This window comes from Athene noctua, chromosome 7, assembly GCF_965140245.1.
Source record: "Athene noctua chromosome 7, bAthNoc1.hap1.1, whole genome shotgun sequence".
In the NCBI taxonomy this organism is placed as follows: Eukaryota; Metazoa; Chordata; class Aves; order Strigiformes; family Strigidae; genus Athene; species Athene noctua.
Window position 1 is genome coordinate 33,972,467 of NC_134043.1, and position 17,152 is coordinate 33,989,618.

Here is a 17,152-nt window from a genome sequence, read left to right on the forward strand (position 1 = left end):
TTTATAGGTGTCCTAGCATGTTTTCTTTTCCCTGAAACACAGCTACTATGGCGAGCAGATGTGGAAGTCTGCTGCATGCTGATGCAGGCAAGGCTATGAGGGGTTCGACAGCAGCCTGCCTACATGTGCCTGGTGGGACCAAGGTCTTCCTATTAGTGACAGATGATACAAGGGCACAAACGGCGACTGAAGGGGTTCAGTCCGGATGGCGGGCAGGGGTGGGTCGTGCAGTGCTAAAACAGGCGTGAGATTTCCCTCCGGGAGGCTTCAGACCCAGCTCTTCACAGCCCTGCACCTGCTGCTCGGCATCCCCATCGCTGGTGGAGGTGCTGCAGGGCGCTGCTGTGACCCCGGCATTTTAAATCACTTCACTTAATAGATTGTTATGTTCGAAAATCGTTGGGTTTTTTTTCCTCTAGGGATGGGTCCACACTGGCACTTCCTTCACTCTTGGTGAACTCTTTTTTCACTCTCCTGAAACGGGCTCTCTCTGAGACTTGCTAAGGAAGGGTTTACCGAGGAAGTCTTACCCAGGAAGACTTTGTCTTACGCAGTGTGGATGTGTCCCCATCTTCTCATTCCCAGCGGTTCTCAGGAGCACTCGCCCTCCCCCAGGCTTCGGCTCCAGCAGACCCTGTTTGGAGAGCGGGCAGCCTGAACCTCGGGGGGATCGCAGGGCACGTCCTGCGCCCTCAGCTCCCGCCCCGGCCGCAGGGGGGGGCCGCGCTCCCGCCGGGGCCCGCCCGCTGCCGGCGGAAGGTCGAGGCGGGCGGGGGGCGGCCCGGCGCGGAGCGGCGCGGGGCAGCGCGGGGCAGGGCCCGCCTCCGGCGACACCACATGATGCCGCTTCTCCTTCCTGCCGGCCCCGTCCCGCGGAGAGAGGGGAGCTGGGCGCAGGGCGGGAGGAAGTGACTCCGCTCCCCGCCCCGCCGCCGCCCGCGGGAAACGCGCGGCCCCTCCGCCCCGTTCCCGCCGGCCGAGCTGCGCGGCTGTGCGCGCCCCGCGGAGGCGGCGCGGGGCCGGGCCATGGCGCGGCTGTGGCGGTGGCTGCTGGCGCTGGTGCTGGGCGGCGCGGCGCTGGCCCCGGGCAGCGCCTTCAATCTGGATGCGGAGCGCCCGGCCGTCTACTCGGGCCCCGAGGGCAGCTACTTCGGCTTCGCCGTGGACTTCTTCGCTCCCGACGCGTCCTCGTAAGTGCCCCGGCGAGGAGGAGCGGGAGGGGGGCGGCGGCGGCCGCCCGGGCAGGGCTGCGGGCAGGGCAGCGCTCGCTTGACGGGAGCCCGCTGCCCAGGCCCGGGCGGGCGGGACGGGCCGAGGCGGACCCGCGGCGCCAGGCCCTCGCGGAGGGCGGGTCTCCGCAGCGGGACCCCGCGCAGGCGGCGCCCGGCCGGGCTGGCCCCCTCCGCTCCCCGGCCCGGGCGTTCCCGCCTGCCCGGAGCCGGCGGGCGGGAGGCCCGGCGGGGCTGCGGGCGGCAGCGGCCGGGCGGGCACCGGCGGGTGCTCGGGCAGCCTCGGCAACTGCCGGTAGCGGCGGCGCCGGGTACGGGTGAAGGTGCGGTGTTCGCTGCCCGGCGCCTCGCACCTGAGGCTTCGCCCCGTGAAGCTTCCCAAGTTCCGCTGCTCTCTTTTAACTGCTCTTGGCAGAAGTGCCGCGTTTGTATCGTGCTGGATCTGCGCGGTCACAGAGCTGCCGAGGGGTCTGGAGCAGGCGCCTGCTTCCCGAACGCCTCTCCTTTCCTGTCAGACCGAAATCAGGCGATGTGCAGTAGCTGGTGTGTTTCAGGGTTTCGAACAGTCGTGTCACCACCTTCAAACTTGTGGTATTGCCATAATCAATTTAGTCTGTATTACTCAGGCACGGGCTACATTAAGATCTTAAAGCTTTTGCCGTTTTTCCCCCTCCGTTCCCATCTTAAGGAAGGGCTGTCAAGCTGGAAAAGTTGCTGTATTCCGTCATGCTGAGATTTTTTCTCCCTCTCTCTCTGGATCCTTAGCTCATAAAACTTCATAAACAAATTCTATAGCTATTGAGCAAGTCTTTTTGCAGTGCATCAGCTAGCCTTGTTTGCATTTCTTTATTGCCTACAAATGTTAAAAGTCATCCTGTCTTGACTTGCATGTATTACAACATCTTTCTGTGCTATCTTAATCCTGTAAGTTTTAATACTAAAAGAAAAAAAAAAAAGTTCTATTTGTGTTCCTCCCTTTATTTTTAAGTCAGTATGTGTGGCTGCAAAGTTACTAGGAGACTTGTAATTGCATGTAGTAAACTTTCTTGCTTGCTTTCCAGTAAGGAATTATGTGACCCAGCTCTCACTGAAATCACTATTTGGAACTTTTCCATTATTTTTTATAATAATTGTTGACCTCAAAGTACGTGGCTGTAAAAGAAAACAATATTGGCTTTTTGTTTGTTTGTTTTTTTTTTTTTTACAAAAAAACTTTGAACACTAGTGATTTTCAGACAGCATGGAAAACTCCGTATTTTTAAGGGAATTTTTTTCTCGATTTTTTTGGTGTGACTAGAAGTTAGTCTGTATCTGCAAAGCTAAATCCTGGTACCGGCCTGAATTTAAGTTCATAATTAAAACAAAGTAGCTGTGTAACTTTCACAGGAACAGGTGTTAAATTTTGAGTTTATGCCTATGGAGACGGGTATGTCGCCTCTTGAAATAGCCAGAAATACTTGTATCCAGCAACCTCCAGACATAGGCCTGTGTCTTCCCCCTCGTTCAAGAAGGATCAGCACATGCACACCAGGCAGACTGGAATGTCTGCAGATTCCCTCAAGATGTTGGAGGGGAAAGAAAAGTAGTGATGAACAGCGAGCTCAGAGATACCTGCAGTTAAATGTGAGGTAGAAAACTGAGTAAACTTTCCACATGATTAGCAAAAGGTGTTTAGTAAAATAAGCCTTGTTATATGGTTTCTACTGAGTGTCACATGTGTCATGTGGTTCCTACACCTTGGCTGTTGCTTAGCATTTTTATTTCTCGCCTGTTCTTTACGTGAGTACTAGAGATTAAGTAAATTTAGTCGAGCTAAAACTATTTGGATTGACTAGCCTGACAACAAAGGAGTGTTATTAGTTCTTGAATGCTCAAGTTGCAGTTTCATAGTCTATTTTGACCTGCTGGATACCAAAATAAAGCATATTTAGAAGTCCAGTATGAAAGACCTATTCTAGGAATCAAAGCAGTAGTCTTGTATCAGGGTGCCTGACAGAGGGCATAACTATAATACCAAGTGACTGAACATAACTTTATAAAAACTGAAAAAGGTTTCTCGTACATGCTGTGTTTTAGAAGAATTGCATTTGATAGTCTTCCATCATACAAGTATGGTCTTTATTGGTCCCTGAAAAAGCACTGGTGAGTGATCAATCCTGTAAGTACACCTACCAAAGCTGAGCTAGGAGAATGTCTGTACGCTCCCAGCCTTGTCCACAGCATTGTGTTGGGACAGATGGTTGTGTCATGTAGGAGACAAATATGTCAAAGCATAGCTGGCATATTCCTGTGGGAATAACGGTTTTCCCTCTATTTCCCCTTTCCCAAAGTATATGGACTAGAGACTTTTTTGTATTTAGGTAATTTGTATATTCTTATAAGACCTGTGACAAAATCTGCTCATTTGGTCTATGATGACAGAAATGCTTTTTTTTTTTTTTTTTGCTTTGGGAAAAGAGGTGACTAAACCTTTGTGGAGTCCCCTAATGAAATAAACTTCATCACAATGATTATTTTAACAAAGATTTAAAATATATGATTAGAATGGGAATGATTTATTTTCTAAACAAGTATTTAATTTGTGGGGCATCTCAAAAGCTAGTGATGCAAGAGTAAAGTGGGAGGCAAGCTACCACTTGTTTAATAGATTGCAATTATAATAATTAATGTGATTCTTGGCATTGTGATGTTTATTTTTAAGCATTTCTGTTACGCCCAGAGAGAACTTTTTAAGTCAATTAAAGCGTTTCAAATTCTTGTTCTTGGAATCTAGAGGGTCTGTGAGTGGCAACTAAGGAAAACAAATGGATTGCCAGCTAGTCTGGATTTTCTATCAGGGTCCACACCAGGAAATTTTTAAGGTTCTGAAAATTCACCCAGGTTGAAAACTAGTAGCTTATGTTGGTCTTCATATGAACTGAGCTTTGATGAGGTGCTACATGTTTATACCTGGTATTTACATGTTAAAAAATACCAACTTAGCTCTGTACTAAAGTGAAGTCTGGAAGATGACTGTGAAAACCAGAGCAAGTTTGATAAGTCTGGATCTACCTCTCTGTAAGTGTTCTCTCCAACCAGTCTTGCAGCTTGTTCGGCTAACACAATTTCAAAACTAAACCATAATGCCTGATACATGATGATAAGACTTGCTCTTGCAAGCTATATTCTCTCTTAAACAGTCTAAACAAATACAACAGAGCAGATTCTGATGAAAGAAAGCGTTTATTTTATGTCTTGTATATGTCTTGTCTATATTTCAAATTGTCTTCCTCGGGAAAGTGCTGATGAGTCAAGTGTGCCTCAGAGGTGTTGGAGTTTGTGGAAGATGTTAATCACCTTGTCGGAACATGCGAAGCACCTTACTTGGTCTGCCTTTTTATTCAGTCTGTTTCTTACTTAGCGGCTTCTGAATTTTATCACCTGCACAGGCATAATCTTGTAGTAGTTCCTGCTCAGAGTGTACTTAACATGTTCATATAAGCAGAGATTTGTAAAAGCACAACAGATCTTAATAAAAAAATTATTACTGTGTAATGAATTTCAGTAAAGATTCATTAATGTACAAACCCATGGTTGTGTCGCTGGGGTACTTGGAGATTCTTTTTAAAAAAGCATTTGCTAATACTAGGCCAACTCACCACTTAGTACCTTCTGAGCTCAGAAGCACTACTGCTTTGTTTATATATTGTTTCCTTTTTGACTGACTTCCTTGAATTACTCTTACATACAAAATTAACCAGAAATGATGCCAGCTGATGAGTTTCTTAAATTACAGAAGTACATTTCCTGTTCTGCTGCATACATACATATTTTTGAAAGGAAGGGTATATAAGGTGTTTATCTCAATTTAAATATAATTTTAAGTAGGACAGAATAGTTTAATTTTCTCTTATCATCTTTTGTGTCTTCTTTTTGGTAAATGTGCTTTTTTGCCTGCTTTTGCTTGCAGAAAATAGGGACCCAGGACCTAAACCCTAATAAGAATTTCTCTGAAACTCAGAGTAGTTCAGATTTAGATTTGAATGGGCAAGGCTTTTGCTTTATTAATTCTTCAGATGTCATAAAGTAACAATGTCTGTGCCTTAGGTGTTTAAACTTTTGTTTTATTTCTTTTTACTGCAGGATATTTCTTCTGGTGGGAGCTCCAAAAGCAAACACTACCCAGCACAACATTGTGGAAGGAGGCCAGGTGCTCAAATGTAACTGGAATTCAAACAGAAACTGCCAGCCAGTTATATTTGACTCCACAGGTAACATGTAGTTCACTGTGAGGGGAGATGGGGGAGGTCTCTGCTCTAATCCTCATGTGAGAAAGCAGAAGGGATTCAGGTTCACGTGGGGTTTCTTGATGGTCGATGTGAATGCAGCCAGTTTTGGACTGGCAACTAGTCAAGGCTTGTTTTTTCTTTTTTCTTTTTTTTCTCTCTCTCTTCTAGGTTTCCGTTGTCCTTGATATTTGCTGAAAGCCTGAGTGACCATACATTATTTTATTTTTTTTAACCTATTTACATTTCTCCTCTGTAATTTCCAGTAATCCTAAAGCATTTGGTAACCTAATTAAACCGCAGGGGGTTTATTAAGGGCCCCAAGGCCCTATTAAGAACATGGCATCTGAGGAAAGATACTTTTTAATATCAGCAAAGGTGGTATAGGCTGAAATATTTGGAAGTTTCATCTGAAACTGGGGAGTATAAACATCAGTCTGTGGAAAAAAAAAATTTTTATTTTTCCTTGGAGGTAGCGTCATAGTATTTGTGACATGATAGCAGCACTCAGAGTGTCTCAGGTCAGAGGCATTACTTACCCATTTCTGAAGTATACAAAAGCTGAGCAGCAACAATGCTGACATTGAACACTTTGCTTGCTCTTCATGCTCTGGTACTCATAGTGATTTCCACAAGCTATGGCAGGTCATATGAGAACGCACTGCATGTGCTTTTCTGTTTGAGCCAGTCAGTGTTGAATCCTGTTTTCCACAGCATGTTTCAGGCCAGTGGAAAAACCTTTCCATGTCATAAGAGTGGATTAGCAAGACCCATGTGGTAGGGCAGAGGAAACACCTGTGCTTTTAAGGTCTACTTTGTTATAATTAATTTTTGCCTCTGTTGGTATTTTGACTTGGCAGTCTAAAGGCTATTAGATTTATACGGCCTTTGTAAATCATGTACGATACAGCGGAGAAGCTCTTCTTCCAATTCCATTGTCAAGGCATACCACAAAATATTGGTGTTCTACATGTATTTTTCTCAAAACTATTATGTTACCAGTTGTCTTGCAAAAAATCCTAAAAGTAGTACATAATAGTGCACACAAAACCCAAGTCATTATCAGTCTCTTTACTTCACTCTGTCCGAATGTTTCTGCCAGGTTACTTAAGATCTCTAATAAGCTACAAAGTGTGACATTTTATCTGCACCAGTGTAAGACAGAAAAAATCATGATTTTTTTTTTTTTTACTTTGGACTTATTGTTTACTAGAATACAAATGTGTGGGTTTTTTAAAAAAAGAATCTGGATGTCCCTAATGAATAATCACCATTAATACAACAACCAAAAAACTTATAGTAGGGAGAGAATGGCTACTGGGGTAGTTTTAGATGCATCTTCCAATGGGAATTGCAGTGCATTTATCTATTCACATTATCTATATTCACCTTTATACTGTGAACATTTGCACTAGGCTTTTCTGTATTCCACACAGAGTAGATAGATATAGAGGCCACACTCCTTTGTTGTTTGTCTCTGCTCAAGGTATATGCTGTTGGGCAAACAAGTAACGGGCATGTTAATCGCTTGAAATTTAACAGTAAAAATAGCAGGTCATAGTGGTTTAAGAGGACTTGTTTCAGGCACATTTTAACTCATTCCAGCTTTGTGGCAATGAGTTGGGAAATAACGCATTTGTCAATTATTCTCTGGGTGAAAAGAAGCATTGTATTTCAGCATAATAAAATAATAAATTGGCGGAGACAAAATAAAATGTCTTTTTCTTTGTGCATAATACAATGGTTGATTCCCTGCGTTATGATGACAGTGTCTTACTGCCAACACAGTGTAAGCTCCCACTCTGGCCAGCCCCTACCTCATAAGGTAACAGGGGTTAGGGATGACTTGTGATTCACTTTGCAGGAAATAGGAAACAGATGACTCGACCACTGACTTGTGGTGCTAATGTGAAGGTGCTTTTTGTAGCTGATGGTGTGACCTCTGCAAGAATTCAGGTTCATCTGTCACTGTTTCAAAAACTGTGTAATATGATTTGCTGAGCACTGCAAATACAAGGCAAATTTTTATCTCTCCCCCCTATTTTTGAGCTGTTTTGTTAATGGAAAAAGCAGCAGAGGTTCTGCATAATTCATTAGATGGGTTTCTTCAGAGTTCTTTTCTAATTGTTTACAGCTAGTGAGAAATCTGATCTGTGAAAATAGCAAGAACATTAGTACTTGTGGCTTCTCTCTCTTTACCTGTCATTGCCAAACTCCATATGTGGAGTTGCAGAATTATAATGACTAGACAGCATTCCCCTATTCATCCTCCTGCTGCTTCCTTGTGCCAGATAGCATAGCTGGCACATCCCGGATCAGGCCAAGCCACTGCATTTTGCACGCAGCATCTGAGAGCAAGGGCAAGGTCATGTCTGCACTGTGGACGGAGCAAGGGACTGGAGGAAAGAGTGAGCCTTGTTCTGACTGTGTGCGGTTGTGTTTGTCTGCTTGTCTTGTGTTTGTGTCACAAATAAACACGAGTAGGGTTTTTTTCTCTCTATTATTATTTTTTCCTAAACATTGCTTGATTTTTCTAATAGTTTTTGTCCGTCTTTATGGGTCTTTTGCTTTTCCCCATCCATATAGAGGCCATTCTGAGCTGAGCTGGCACAGTAGTGGCTGCGCAGAATTGAGTTTTATTTTCTAACATTTGCTGTTGGCTTTAATATCATATTAGCACAGAAGCATGGTCATTTACATGAGACAAATACAAAGCTCTTACGTAGCCCAAGAGAGAAGGTACTACTAGCTGCTTTATGTTAATCGTGGGAGGAGTTGTTCAAGCCCCTGCCTTAAAGCAGTGTTGCTTATTACTTGCATTTACCCTAATCCCAGCTCCTCTGGAGGAAAGTGATAAGTCATTCAGCTGATAGTTCCTGGTTGCACAAAATTTACTACTTGTTTGTTCCTTCCTCTGTGTGACAGCTTGGCTCTTTCAGGCCGGGAGCTGGGCAGTAGGAGTCCATTCATGGAACTCTCACAGCTCTCATGCTGAAAATACATGTATTTCCCTCTCCTTCATGGCCTTCCCACTAGCCTGTGATATAGAAAGCCCCTCATTAAAGTGTGTATTATGATTTTTAAACTGCTGGCCAAAAAAGGTGTTCTTTCACTGTTCCTACACAGTGTATTTCTCATCTAAAACAGCAATATATTTCCAGAGGGGAAGGGGGATCTCCCGTTATCCTAAATCTCCTAGCACAATGGCTACATTTATGTAAAAATACACTAGAGAGTATTCTGTAATTCTGTATATATGTCTATGTGCGTGTGTTTCTGTGCATATTATACTAATTGCTTTTGACATTCTGGTATACATGGTGGCTTTGGAAGGCAAAATGTTTATATCGCACATTAACACTTCCCAAATGTAAAGATGCTTCGCTGTGGGGCTTCTGAGCATTTTAGCATTGACATCAGTTGGCTTTGATTTAACATAGTTATGACTATGTGAAAATTGCATAACAAACATGTGTGGTAGAAAATGCCCTCAAATTCAGGGGTGCATATAGCTGTGCTACATGTGCTTGTCTGTACATGGCCAAAAAGGGTTGGTTTTGGTTTTTTTTTAAAGGCTTTTAAGTATCATTAGGCATACATTCCAGGATGGCTTTTGCTTTTAGAAGCACGTAAAGGTTAAAGTGAAAAAGGAACCATCCACCAGAGCAAGCTTCCTCACATGCACACTTTCATTGATCCTGTTGCAGAAGTGGAATATGAAGCACTGTTTGTATCTGTTACTTTAACAGGTTATCTTGCAAATCCAGATAGAAATGGACATGATGAAAAAGTGCTATGTAAGCGCTGAACTTTTGCCTTATTCCTGTTTACCTCATTAGTTCAGTAGATAAATATGCCACTGTCACAAAACTGAAGTTTCTGGTATTTGTACTCTTGTGTATTTTGACTTCTTACTACAATTGCCACAGCATTACCACAATTTCAATTGAATTGTCATGTAAGATACTTGGGATTTTCTTATCTGTCTCAGGTAACTTTCAGAGTTTCAGAATGCGTAGGAGGCTGTATTTTCTTCAGGACAAGCACCATAGGGAAATTTACATTCTCAAGATATTCTTCAAAGCTCCTATAAGCATAAACAATATTGGTAAATCGTTTCCTTTGCAAGATGCTTTACATTTCACATTCAGATTACCGAAATTCACAGATTATAGGTCAAGGTGGGTTAATATTTGTCTTCATTCTCATCTGTTCTCCACACCAGGTAATTTTGTGACTGAAAACTTAGTTACTTTTTTGTTTTATTACGTAGGGGAATGTTCTGAATCTTATAAAGAAGAAAGAATCTGGGAAGGCAAATGGTGGAAAACCTGCTCTTACAGCTGGTTGAGCCCTAGTACTACTCTTTTTACAAGACTGACTGGAGAGGCGATTCCTCTCTTAGAAAGCTTAACGACTTCATCTGCCAGCTGCTTAGCAGCTTTTTCCAGGAAAAACATATTTCTGTGGATAAACTGTAAAAGGAATGCTCTTAATATAGCAGTCCATCTTCTGTTCCTGATCAGTTTTGAGACAAAGGTCCAAAACCACTCGTTTTAAAGACACATCTATTCTCCTTCCCCTTTTCTCCTTCCACAGCCTTCATGGACTAGCAGAGCACAGCTTGCATAGATATTACCAAACATTAATGAACGTATACCCATAATCTTGCTCAGAGAAAAGATTCTTGAAAATTTAAAGATGTTTCTGTGAGTTAAATTTACTTTATATAGTTGTCCATTTTTTGTGTATAAAACTAAACGTGTTTTTTCTGTGCAAGAGGACAGTCAAAAGCTCATTGAACCAGACAACAAAACCAGTGAGCAGAGTGGTGGTCAAATGTGCTTTTTAGGAAAATCGGCAAGTCATTTTATGTTTTCATTTATGCAGTTTACAGTTTGGCATACATGGAATACCGGGGTGGATACACTTAGCTAATTGTCTGGCCTCTCGATAAATATTGCCATTATTTTGGCCATGGAGTTTGAGAGAGCAGGATCACTCTGAATTTTCCTTCTGACAAACAAACAAAAAATTCTTCAGAGACCCATGTAACCAGTTGGAGTTAATCAGACTATACACATGTGAGCAATATGTGGCAGATTAATGTAAACCAAATGAATTTCCTATGTGCTTTTCTTCGAAAAGGAAACAATCTTTATAATTATTGATACTATTTTACTTTTTGTCTTTGGGGTCCTAGCTCTTCATCAGTCAAGAATAGTGGGAAGTGGGTTGATAGAAACAGCATTTCTTCATGCTCCCATGACTTTTCATAAAAATAAAACCAAACAGTTTTGTGATGATAAAGTTCCTCTTGCAAAAAACTGCCAGTTTTTAAAGAAAACTTTTGAGAAATGTACCTGCTCCAGTACAGGATGCTTGAAAGCACAGCTCTGTCAGCATCAAAAAGTGCAGTACTGAGGCTGTTTCAGGAGCTTCTGCATTTAGAATAATCTGATGAAATGCAGACAGCTCTACGAACTGCTACAAAGGAAAATATGCTCATAAAACAACTTTGAACTTCTATGCTAATGAATTGCAGATTTCTTGAGCAGATTTCGTTTTTAGCACAGAAAGATCAGCTTGCTCAGACTATGTAGTGTTTTGCTCTTCTGAGACACGTAGTATAACAGATCAACGCACTGCTAAATTGTCATTCCTTCTTTTGATAAAAGCTTTTCCTACTGCTTTTGTTCTCTATATTAAATCTCAAAATTCAGGATTGTGGAAATTTACAGAAGCTGTTGAATACTAAAAACTAAGAGCATCTCAGATGTTTTCAGCTCAGTGTGGTGTGCTTTTAATGCTTTGGAAAAAGAATTCAGTGTAGCCTCTGGCTGCATAAAATTTTATCACTTTGACAGTTGTACTGTCCCTCCTCTCCCCCCCTCCCTTCCCATGTGTTTTGACTCACCAGAGTAATTTTAGAGAAATAGTTTGTTCTTAAATATTTTTGGATTAAGTTCTTTTAAGACTGGTTATTTTGATCTGTGCTTAAAGAGGAGAAAGAAGCTTTTGAAATGGGAAATGCTTATAAAAAACTCTCCCGATTCCTCCTTATGTTTCCACATTTTTTTTTCTTATCTCCAAGTGGGTGATTCTAGACAATAGGAGTCTTTGTTTGGAAGTCTAAACCACCAGTTTGGCATGGCTGTATCTATCTGTGACCTATTTAGTTTGAAGTGGGTATTTTAACTGCCCTGCGCAGCTTTGTGCTGTAGCATTGCTCAGCATAAAATCTGATGTTGAGAAGTTATGAGCTTATATTTGCCTGCTGGAGATATTGATCATTTGTGCAAATGAGTCAGTTGTTCATAACTCCATCCTTGCCACTTACGAAATAAGGAGATGGATAAGGAAGGGTGGGATGGGTCGCTATTCTGTGAAAATAGTATGCTTTAACAAAGTACCGTTTTATTTTTAGCTGGTTGTTTTATTCATATTAGGGTGCAATCTGTATGAGGATTTCAATCTCAAAGGCTGTCGATATAGTCAACAATAAAGCAATAAATCTTGTGGAGACCATTCATTCATCTGTAGTAAAATGGATTGATTTTTATCTTGCTACATCTATCATTACCTCAGTCCCATTAAAGTTTGGTTGTTATCCTTATCGTGTGTTCTGGCATAACTGAAGTCTATGTTGGGCTCTGGGTTGTTACTGCTCTGAATACAAAAGAGGACGGCAGAATGTATAAAACCTCCTCCACATGTTGTTATAGCTGACAGTGGGGAAAATGCTCATGCTTCTCTGATTAGGTAAACTTCTGCGTATGAATACTGTTGGCTCTGTGCATGTGTAGTTGGATCTCAACTATATGACTGGTTTGGAAAAAAAAAAAAAAAAAAGAGTGTCTCATATTAGGCAAAGGGAAAAGATGCTTTTGTTCCAGCACTGCCTGAGGAAAGAAGCAGGATTCATACCTCAGAAGAGGGAAGGGGAGTAGAGGGAAGCTCTCTATTCCCGTCTCTCTGAGTCATTAAGAAAACACTGTGGCTTAACCAGGGTTGCTAAACCATCAGCTGCCTCCCAGCATGGGGAGTTTCAAGTAAAGATAAGCTTGTACTCACTCGCTCTTGCCTTATTAACTAAGGCTGAAATCGCTGAGGTTTTGGGTGGAAGATAACTAGCTTCATATACTGTGAAAATAGTGCTCTTGTATATTTTGTAAGTTTCTCTTTCTTTTGGCTATTAGCAGAAATTTTCCTTTTAAGTATAAGGGGCAATATCTTTTACTCTGAATTGCCATAGTTACAAAGAGGTTTATTTCAATGGAAATTCTGTGAATTGGGTGACTAATTAAATTTTACATTTCTTAAGTATTCACAGTATGATGACACTGAATCAGGCTTCCTCAGTTCATTGCCTCTTGACTCATGATTATCTTGGTAAGTCTGGCACTTAAGATCAGGCGCAAATGTTTTAGTTCAGTTTTCTCATTATCATGCAAACAGGCAGGCTGCAAGTTACAACTCATCCGCTCTCAACTGCAGTCATTTTGTAGTAATACCATTGTTTCTGTAACTGATAACATTTACACTGGAAAAAGAAGGCGCCAACTATCCAAAGCTGATAGCCAAAAGAAATCCAGCACTGAAAGAACTTTTGATCTTTTTATTATGATGGCTTAGACTATTTTTTTTCCTTTTTCTGCAATTTCTACTTGGCATCTCTCCACATTAGTTTCCATTTATAAATTTAAATCCTATGTAATGCAGTAAAGTGACAATGTTCCATTGGTCCTGCAGCAACAATGCACCCATGTAATGGATTTTTAAAGCAGTTCTGTTCCTGCCTTGACAACCCCATCACGCACCTAGAACGTACTTTGTGAGACAAAGCACTGTTGACTTGGCATGTCAGCCCTTTTTCCCTAATGGAAAAGTTATGTAAAATCATTCTGTGATGTCTATTACAGTGAGAAGGAGCAAAGGAAAAACCACCGCATAAGCTGCCTTTACAGATAGAAAGTAATACCCTATGGTCAGATGACATAATGCTAGAATTAATGACCCATCAAGTAGAAGTCGCTGTAGTGGCTCCATTTTAGTCTGACAAATACCATTGTGTAAAAACTCTGAACGTTTTCTTGAATAAATCTAGTCAACATAGTTTGTATTGCCTGGATATATTTGTTTGAATGCCTGTTTAAAGATATTTCTAAGGTATTTTTGGGACACTCTAGAAGAATTTAGAAATTCAAGAAAACCAGTAGTGGCCATAAGAACTGGTATAGTAGTAAGAATGACTGTAATACATAAAAACAATGGTATGGATTTATAAATCCCTGTATTTAAATCCTAGCTGTATTACAGTTTCTTTCATGTAATATAGGTACTGATTTTAAAGGGTGTGGGGGAAAGCGCTTTTTTTGGTTATAACTACCACTGAAAAGTTATACAGTGATAATAATGAAGTCAGGCTCTTTGTTTATACTAAAACATAGAAATGCTGAAGTCAGTACTGTATCTTCCTATGACAAATTACTTTACAGGATAGCTAAAACACCTTGTTTAACTTTGATTTGCTTCAGTAAGGCCTCACATTTAAGTGTTCTTTATGTTTGTTTTTCCCAGTCAAGAACAGAAACCCACATGGTCTCATTTAAAGCAAGGGGGTTTCTGATGACAAGGTGTTTTCCAGATTTCCTCATAAAATTAGTTTCTCTTCTGGACATGAAGGAAGGGCTCATATTCTATTTGCACAGTGTTTTCCTGGGGAGAATTTTAAATGAGTGGGCAAATAAAGGTTACTTTTCTTCTTTAATGGAGACTTAACATCAGATTTGGTCTGTATTTAATATTTGCAATTTTTATCTGAAAAGTTTGTGTTTCCAGTGTATGTGCTTTCTACTTGGAGCTAGTTTTTGTGTCTTAAGGCACTTTCCTGTGTTACATCCATTCTCAAGCTAAACAGCAACCCACTCTCCTCAAGACTCCCCCTTAGTTTTAGAGAACCTGAAGAAGCTTTGAATACAGGATAAACTCAGCATCTTAACTTTGTAGCAGATGTTGTCTTATGTACATCTGCACCGACGTAAGACACTTTGAGTAAGATACTTGTAAAATATTTTTACAATAGTAGCATACTTTAAATAAAATTTATTTAGCCAAATTGCCCAGTGGAGCACATTTTACGATGTGATGGGGGTTTCTTTAAGCATAAGAATTCCTAATTTGTTACTTAGGCCTTTAGAAATTATGATGCTGGCTTCTGAAGTCATGACATTTGGAACATAATAATCTTGGGGTTGTGTTTATTTGCAGATTCTAGTTTTTTGTATGCTAGTTGACTCAAAGATCTCAAAGCCTAGATGTTTACCTATTAAAATAAAACTGGAGAGAGGGTTCTAATATTATCCTCAGTTTAGAGCTGAATCAGGGCATTTTCAGTACTGCAGAATAAATCATTTTGTCCCCTAAAGACTGAGGTAGAGAAGTTTTTCTAGCTGCTGTCCTGGATGTTGATTCTTCCTTGGTGGGTGGGCAGCACCTGCAGCTCAAGAAAGCGCAGAGGGGCTGTTTTGGCAGCATGTGCTGGTTAAACTACTGCTTCCCCTCTTCTCCAGTGCAGTCAACATAGGCTATAGGTAGATGACACTAGTAACCAGTACTCTCTTGTCTTTTAATATTTTTTTTTTAATTTATTTTTATGGCTTTATGCTGTCTCAGCTGATGCATTCAGCTGAAACTTGAAGGAGCTAATTTCCTTAACACCTGTGATAAAATCAGATTGCTGATAATGCCGAATGGCTGCTTATCTGCTATTGCAACAAGACCATTCCTTCTACTTGCTGCCTATTGTTTTAAACTTAAATGGGAAGTTGGCATCCTAGATGCTTTTATAGTACCTAGCAAAATAGGATTCTGCTTTACATTATAAACCCGCTATACTATCTTTCATTTTAGTCATAGGTAAATAGCGTTGTATAAGTATCCAACAGGAGAGAAAGGTGTAAAATGCCATGCTGTAACTATTCTCAAGTTTTATATTGTCTAAAGCTTTGTTTGGCAAGTAAAGCAGAGAGATTCCTTTGTATTCAAGAATAGCTGGACAAATAGAGGGTAGAAGCCAAATCTGTCTTTCTAGGCTGTGTAACCTTGGGTGTGGTTACAAGCAGAATAAACCAATTTTAAGTCCCTGATGCTGCCAAAAAGGATGTAGTTTCCAGCCGTATGTTTCTGTCTCTACCCAGCAGGTTAGCACTGTTTCACTCCCCGTGTAGTCAGCTGGGTTGGTCCCTGATCCAGTTGAGTATTTTTTTAGTAGCGTTCATTCTTAGGTGGTTCATGCTGTGACGGTGAGACTGGAAGGTAGTAGTGCCAGGACGGAGTCAGGCAGTAGGAACATGTGGACAGGAGGACATGGGAACTGCAGCCCCTTTTGGGGGCAGTTTCATCTGAAAAAAGGGTGCAATTGCATCCTTTGAGCAAAACTGTCCTTGGGTGGATTTTCATGAATTAAAGGAAAGGAAGGGAAAAGATGATAAAATGGGGATTTTAGAAGCGTGATAAAGACAGTTACCTATTTAGTAAATATCTTGGATCTGTTTTTGGTTTTCTGTAATCTGAGAAGGTGACATGCAGGTCTCCAAGCTACATTGCTGTCTGTGCAAGGGTGACAGTGTAAGTGGTCGAGTGTACATAAATCTGTGGAGAGGTGCTAATCACCAGGCCTTCCGTGTCTTTAGCACCTCTTCAAGAAGAGAGTGGAGCAGAGGGTGACAGAAGGAAGTGGGTTTTTTTAAACTACTTTTGATAAAATTAGAAAAAAACACAATAGTTCCTTGTGATGCTATGTGCTTGGCATTGATTTCTAAGTAATTCTAATCTTAAGAGCAAAACTAGTCCAGATACTTGCTGGTTTTGTCTGACTGCAGATTAGAATCGCTTTTGTCGTCCTTTTCATGGGATTTTCCTAATGAAGTAACACAGTCTCAGGAGACAAAACATTCTATATAAGGTGTAAGACAAGCGAGGAAGTTTTGATTCAAGTGGTCACAGGTCTCTGATTCATAGTGGGTTGGGTTTGGGGATTCCCCCCAGCAGTCTGTAGAAGTGATGCATGTATGGCTGTTGACCTCGCTGACTCCTTTAGCTTTAGGCGCTGTAAACAAGCTATTTAGGTGACTTTTTTAAAAGATATGTTTTCCAGAGTGCGACATCAGTTTTCTCATAAGGCTGGCAAAGTTTCCATTGTTGTTATGCACTTTAACTGGAAGAAACATTAAATGATTTAAAGACTTTTAATATTCACACCGCAGCAATAGCACTCATTAAGTTGCTTCAACCAACTTTCATCACCAAGCAATCAGGATAGAGACACCAGTACAAATTACCTCTTATTTAACTTGCTCTTCTGTATAGAAAACTCTTCAATATTTTTGTTACTGAATACACTTTCCTTCACTTTACTCATAGCTTGTAAGCACACTGGTTGCCGTGCTTTGTACACTGCCGTGACATTCAGAATAGAGATGTACTGGTAGAAGAATTTCTGTCCCTATTCTAGCCAAAGGCAAAACTCATCTAATTTAATCAGGGCAATATTTATTCTAGAGGCATTAGTCATAATTTATCTTAGGCACTGATTCTTGAGCAGTGCTGTAATCTGACTTGTAAGTCAAATATCTCAAGTATGAGGTATTTACTGTA

The 17,152-nt window shown here is 41.1% G+C and overlaps 1 protein-coding gene across 2 annotated transcripts in view; it reads left to right on the forward strand.

Moving 5' to 3' along the window:
• The first annotated feature begins 803 nt into the window (after nucleotides 1-803).
• The window catches only part of ITGAV (integrin subunit alpha V), a 51,020-nt gene continuing 34,671 nt past the window's right edge, over nucleotides 804-17,152 (forward strand). Inside the window, exons 1-2 of one of the 2 annotated variants that reach the window (XM_074910550.1) lie at nucleotides 804-1,190; nucleotides 5,352-5,479. In XM_074910550.1, the coding sequence (XP_074766651.1) occupies nucleotides 1,027-1,190; nucleotides 5,352-5,479 (292 nt within the window). In that variant the 5' untranslated portion in view covers nucleotides 804-1,026. The remainder of the gene's footprint in view (nucleotides 1,191-5,351; nucleotides 5,480-17,152) is intronic. The other variant, XM_074910549.1, reaches the window with a different exon arrangement.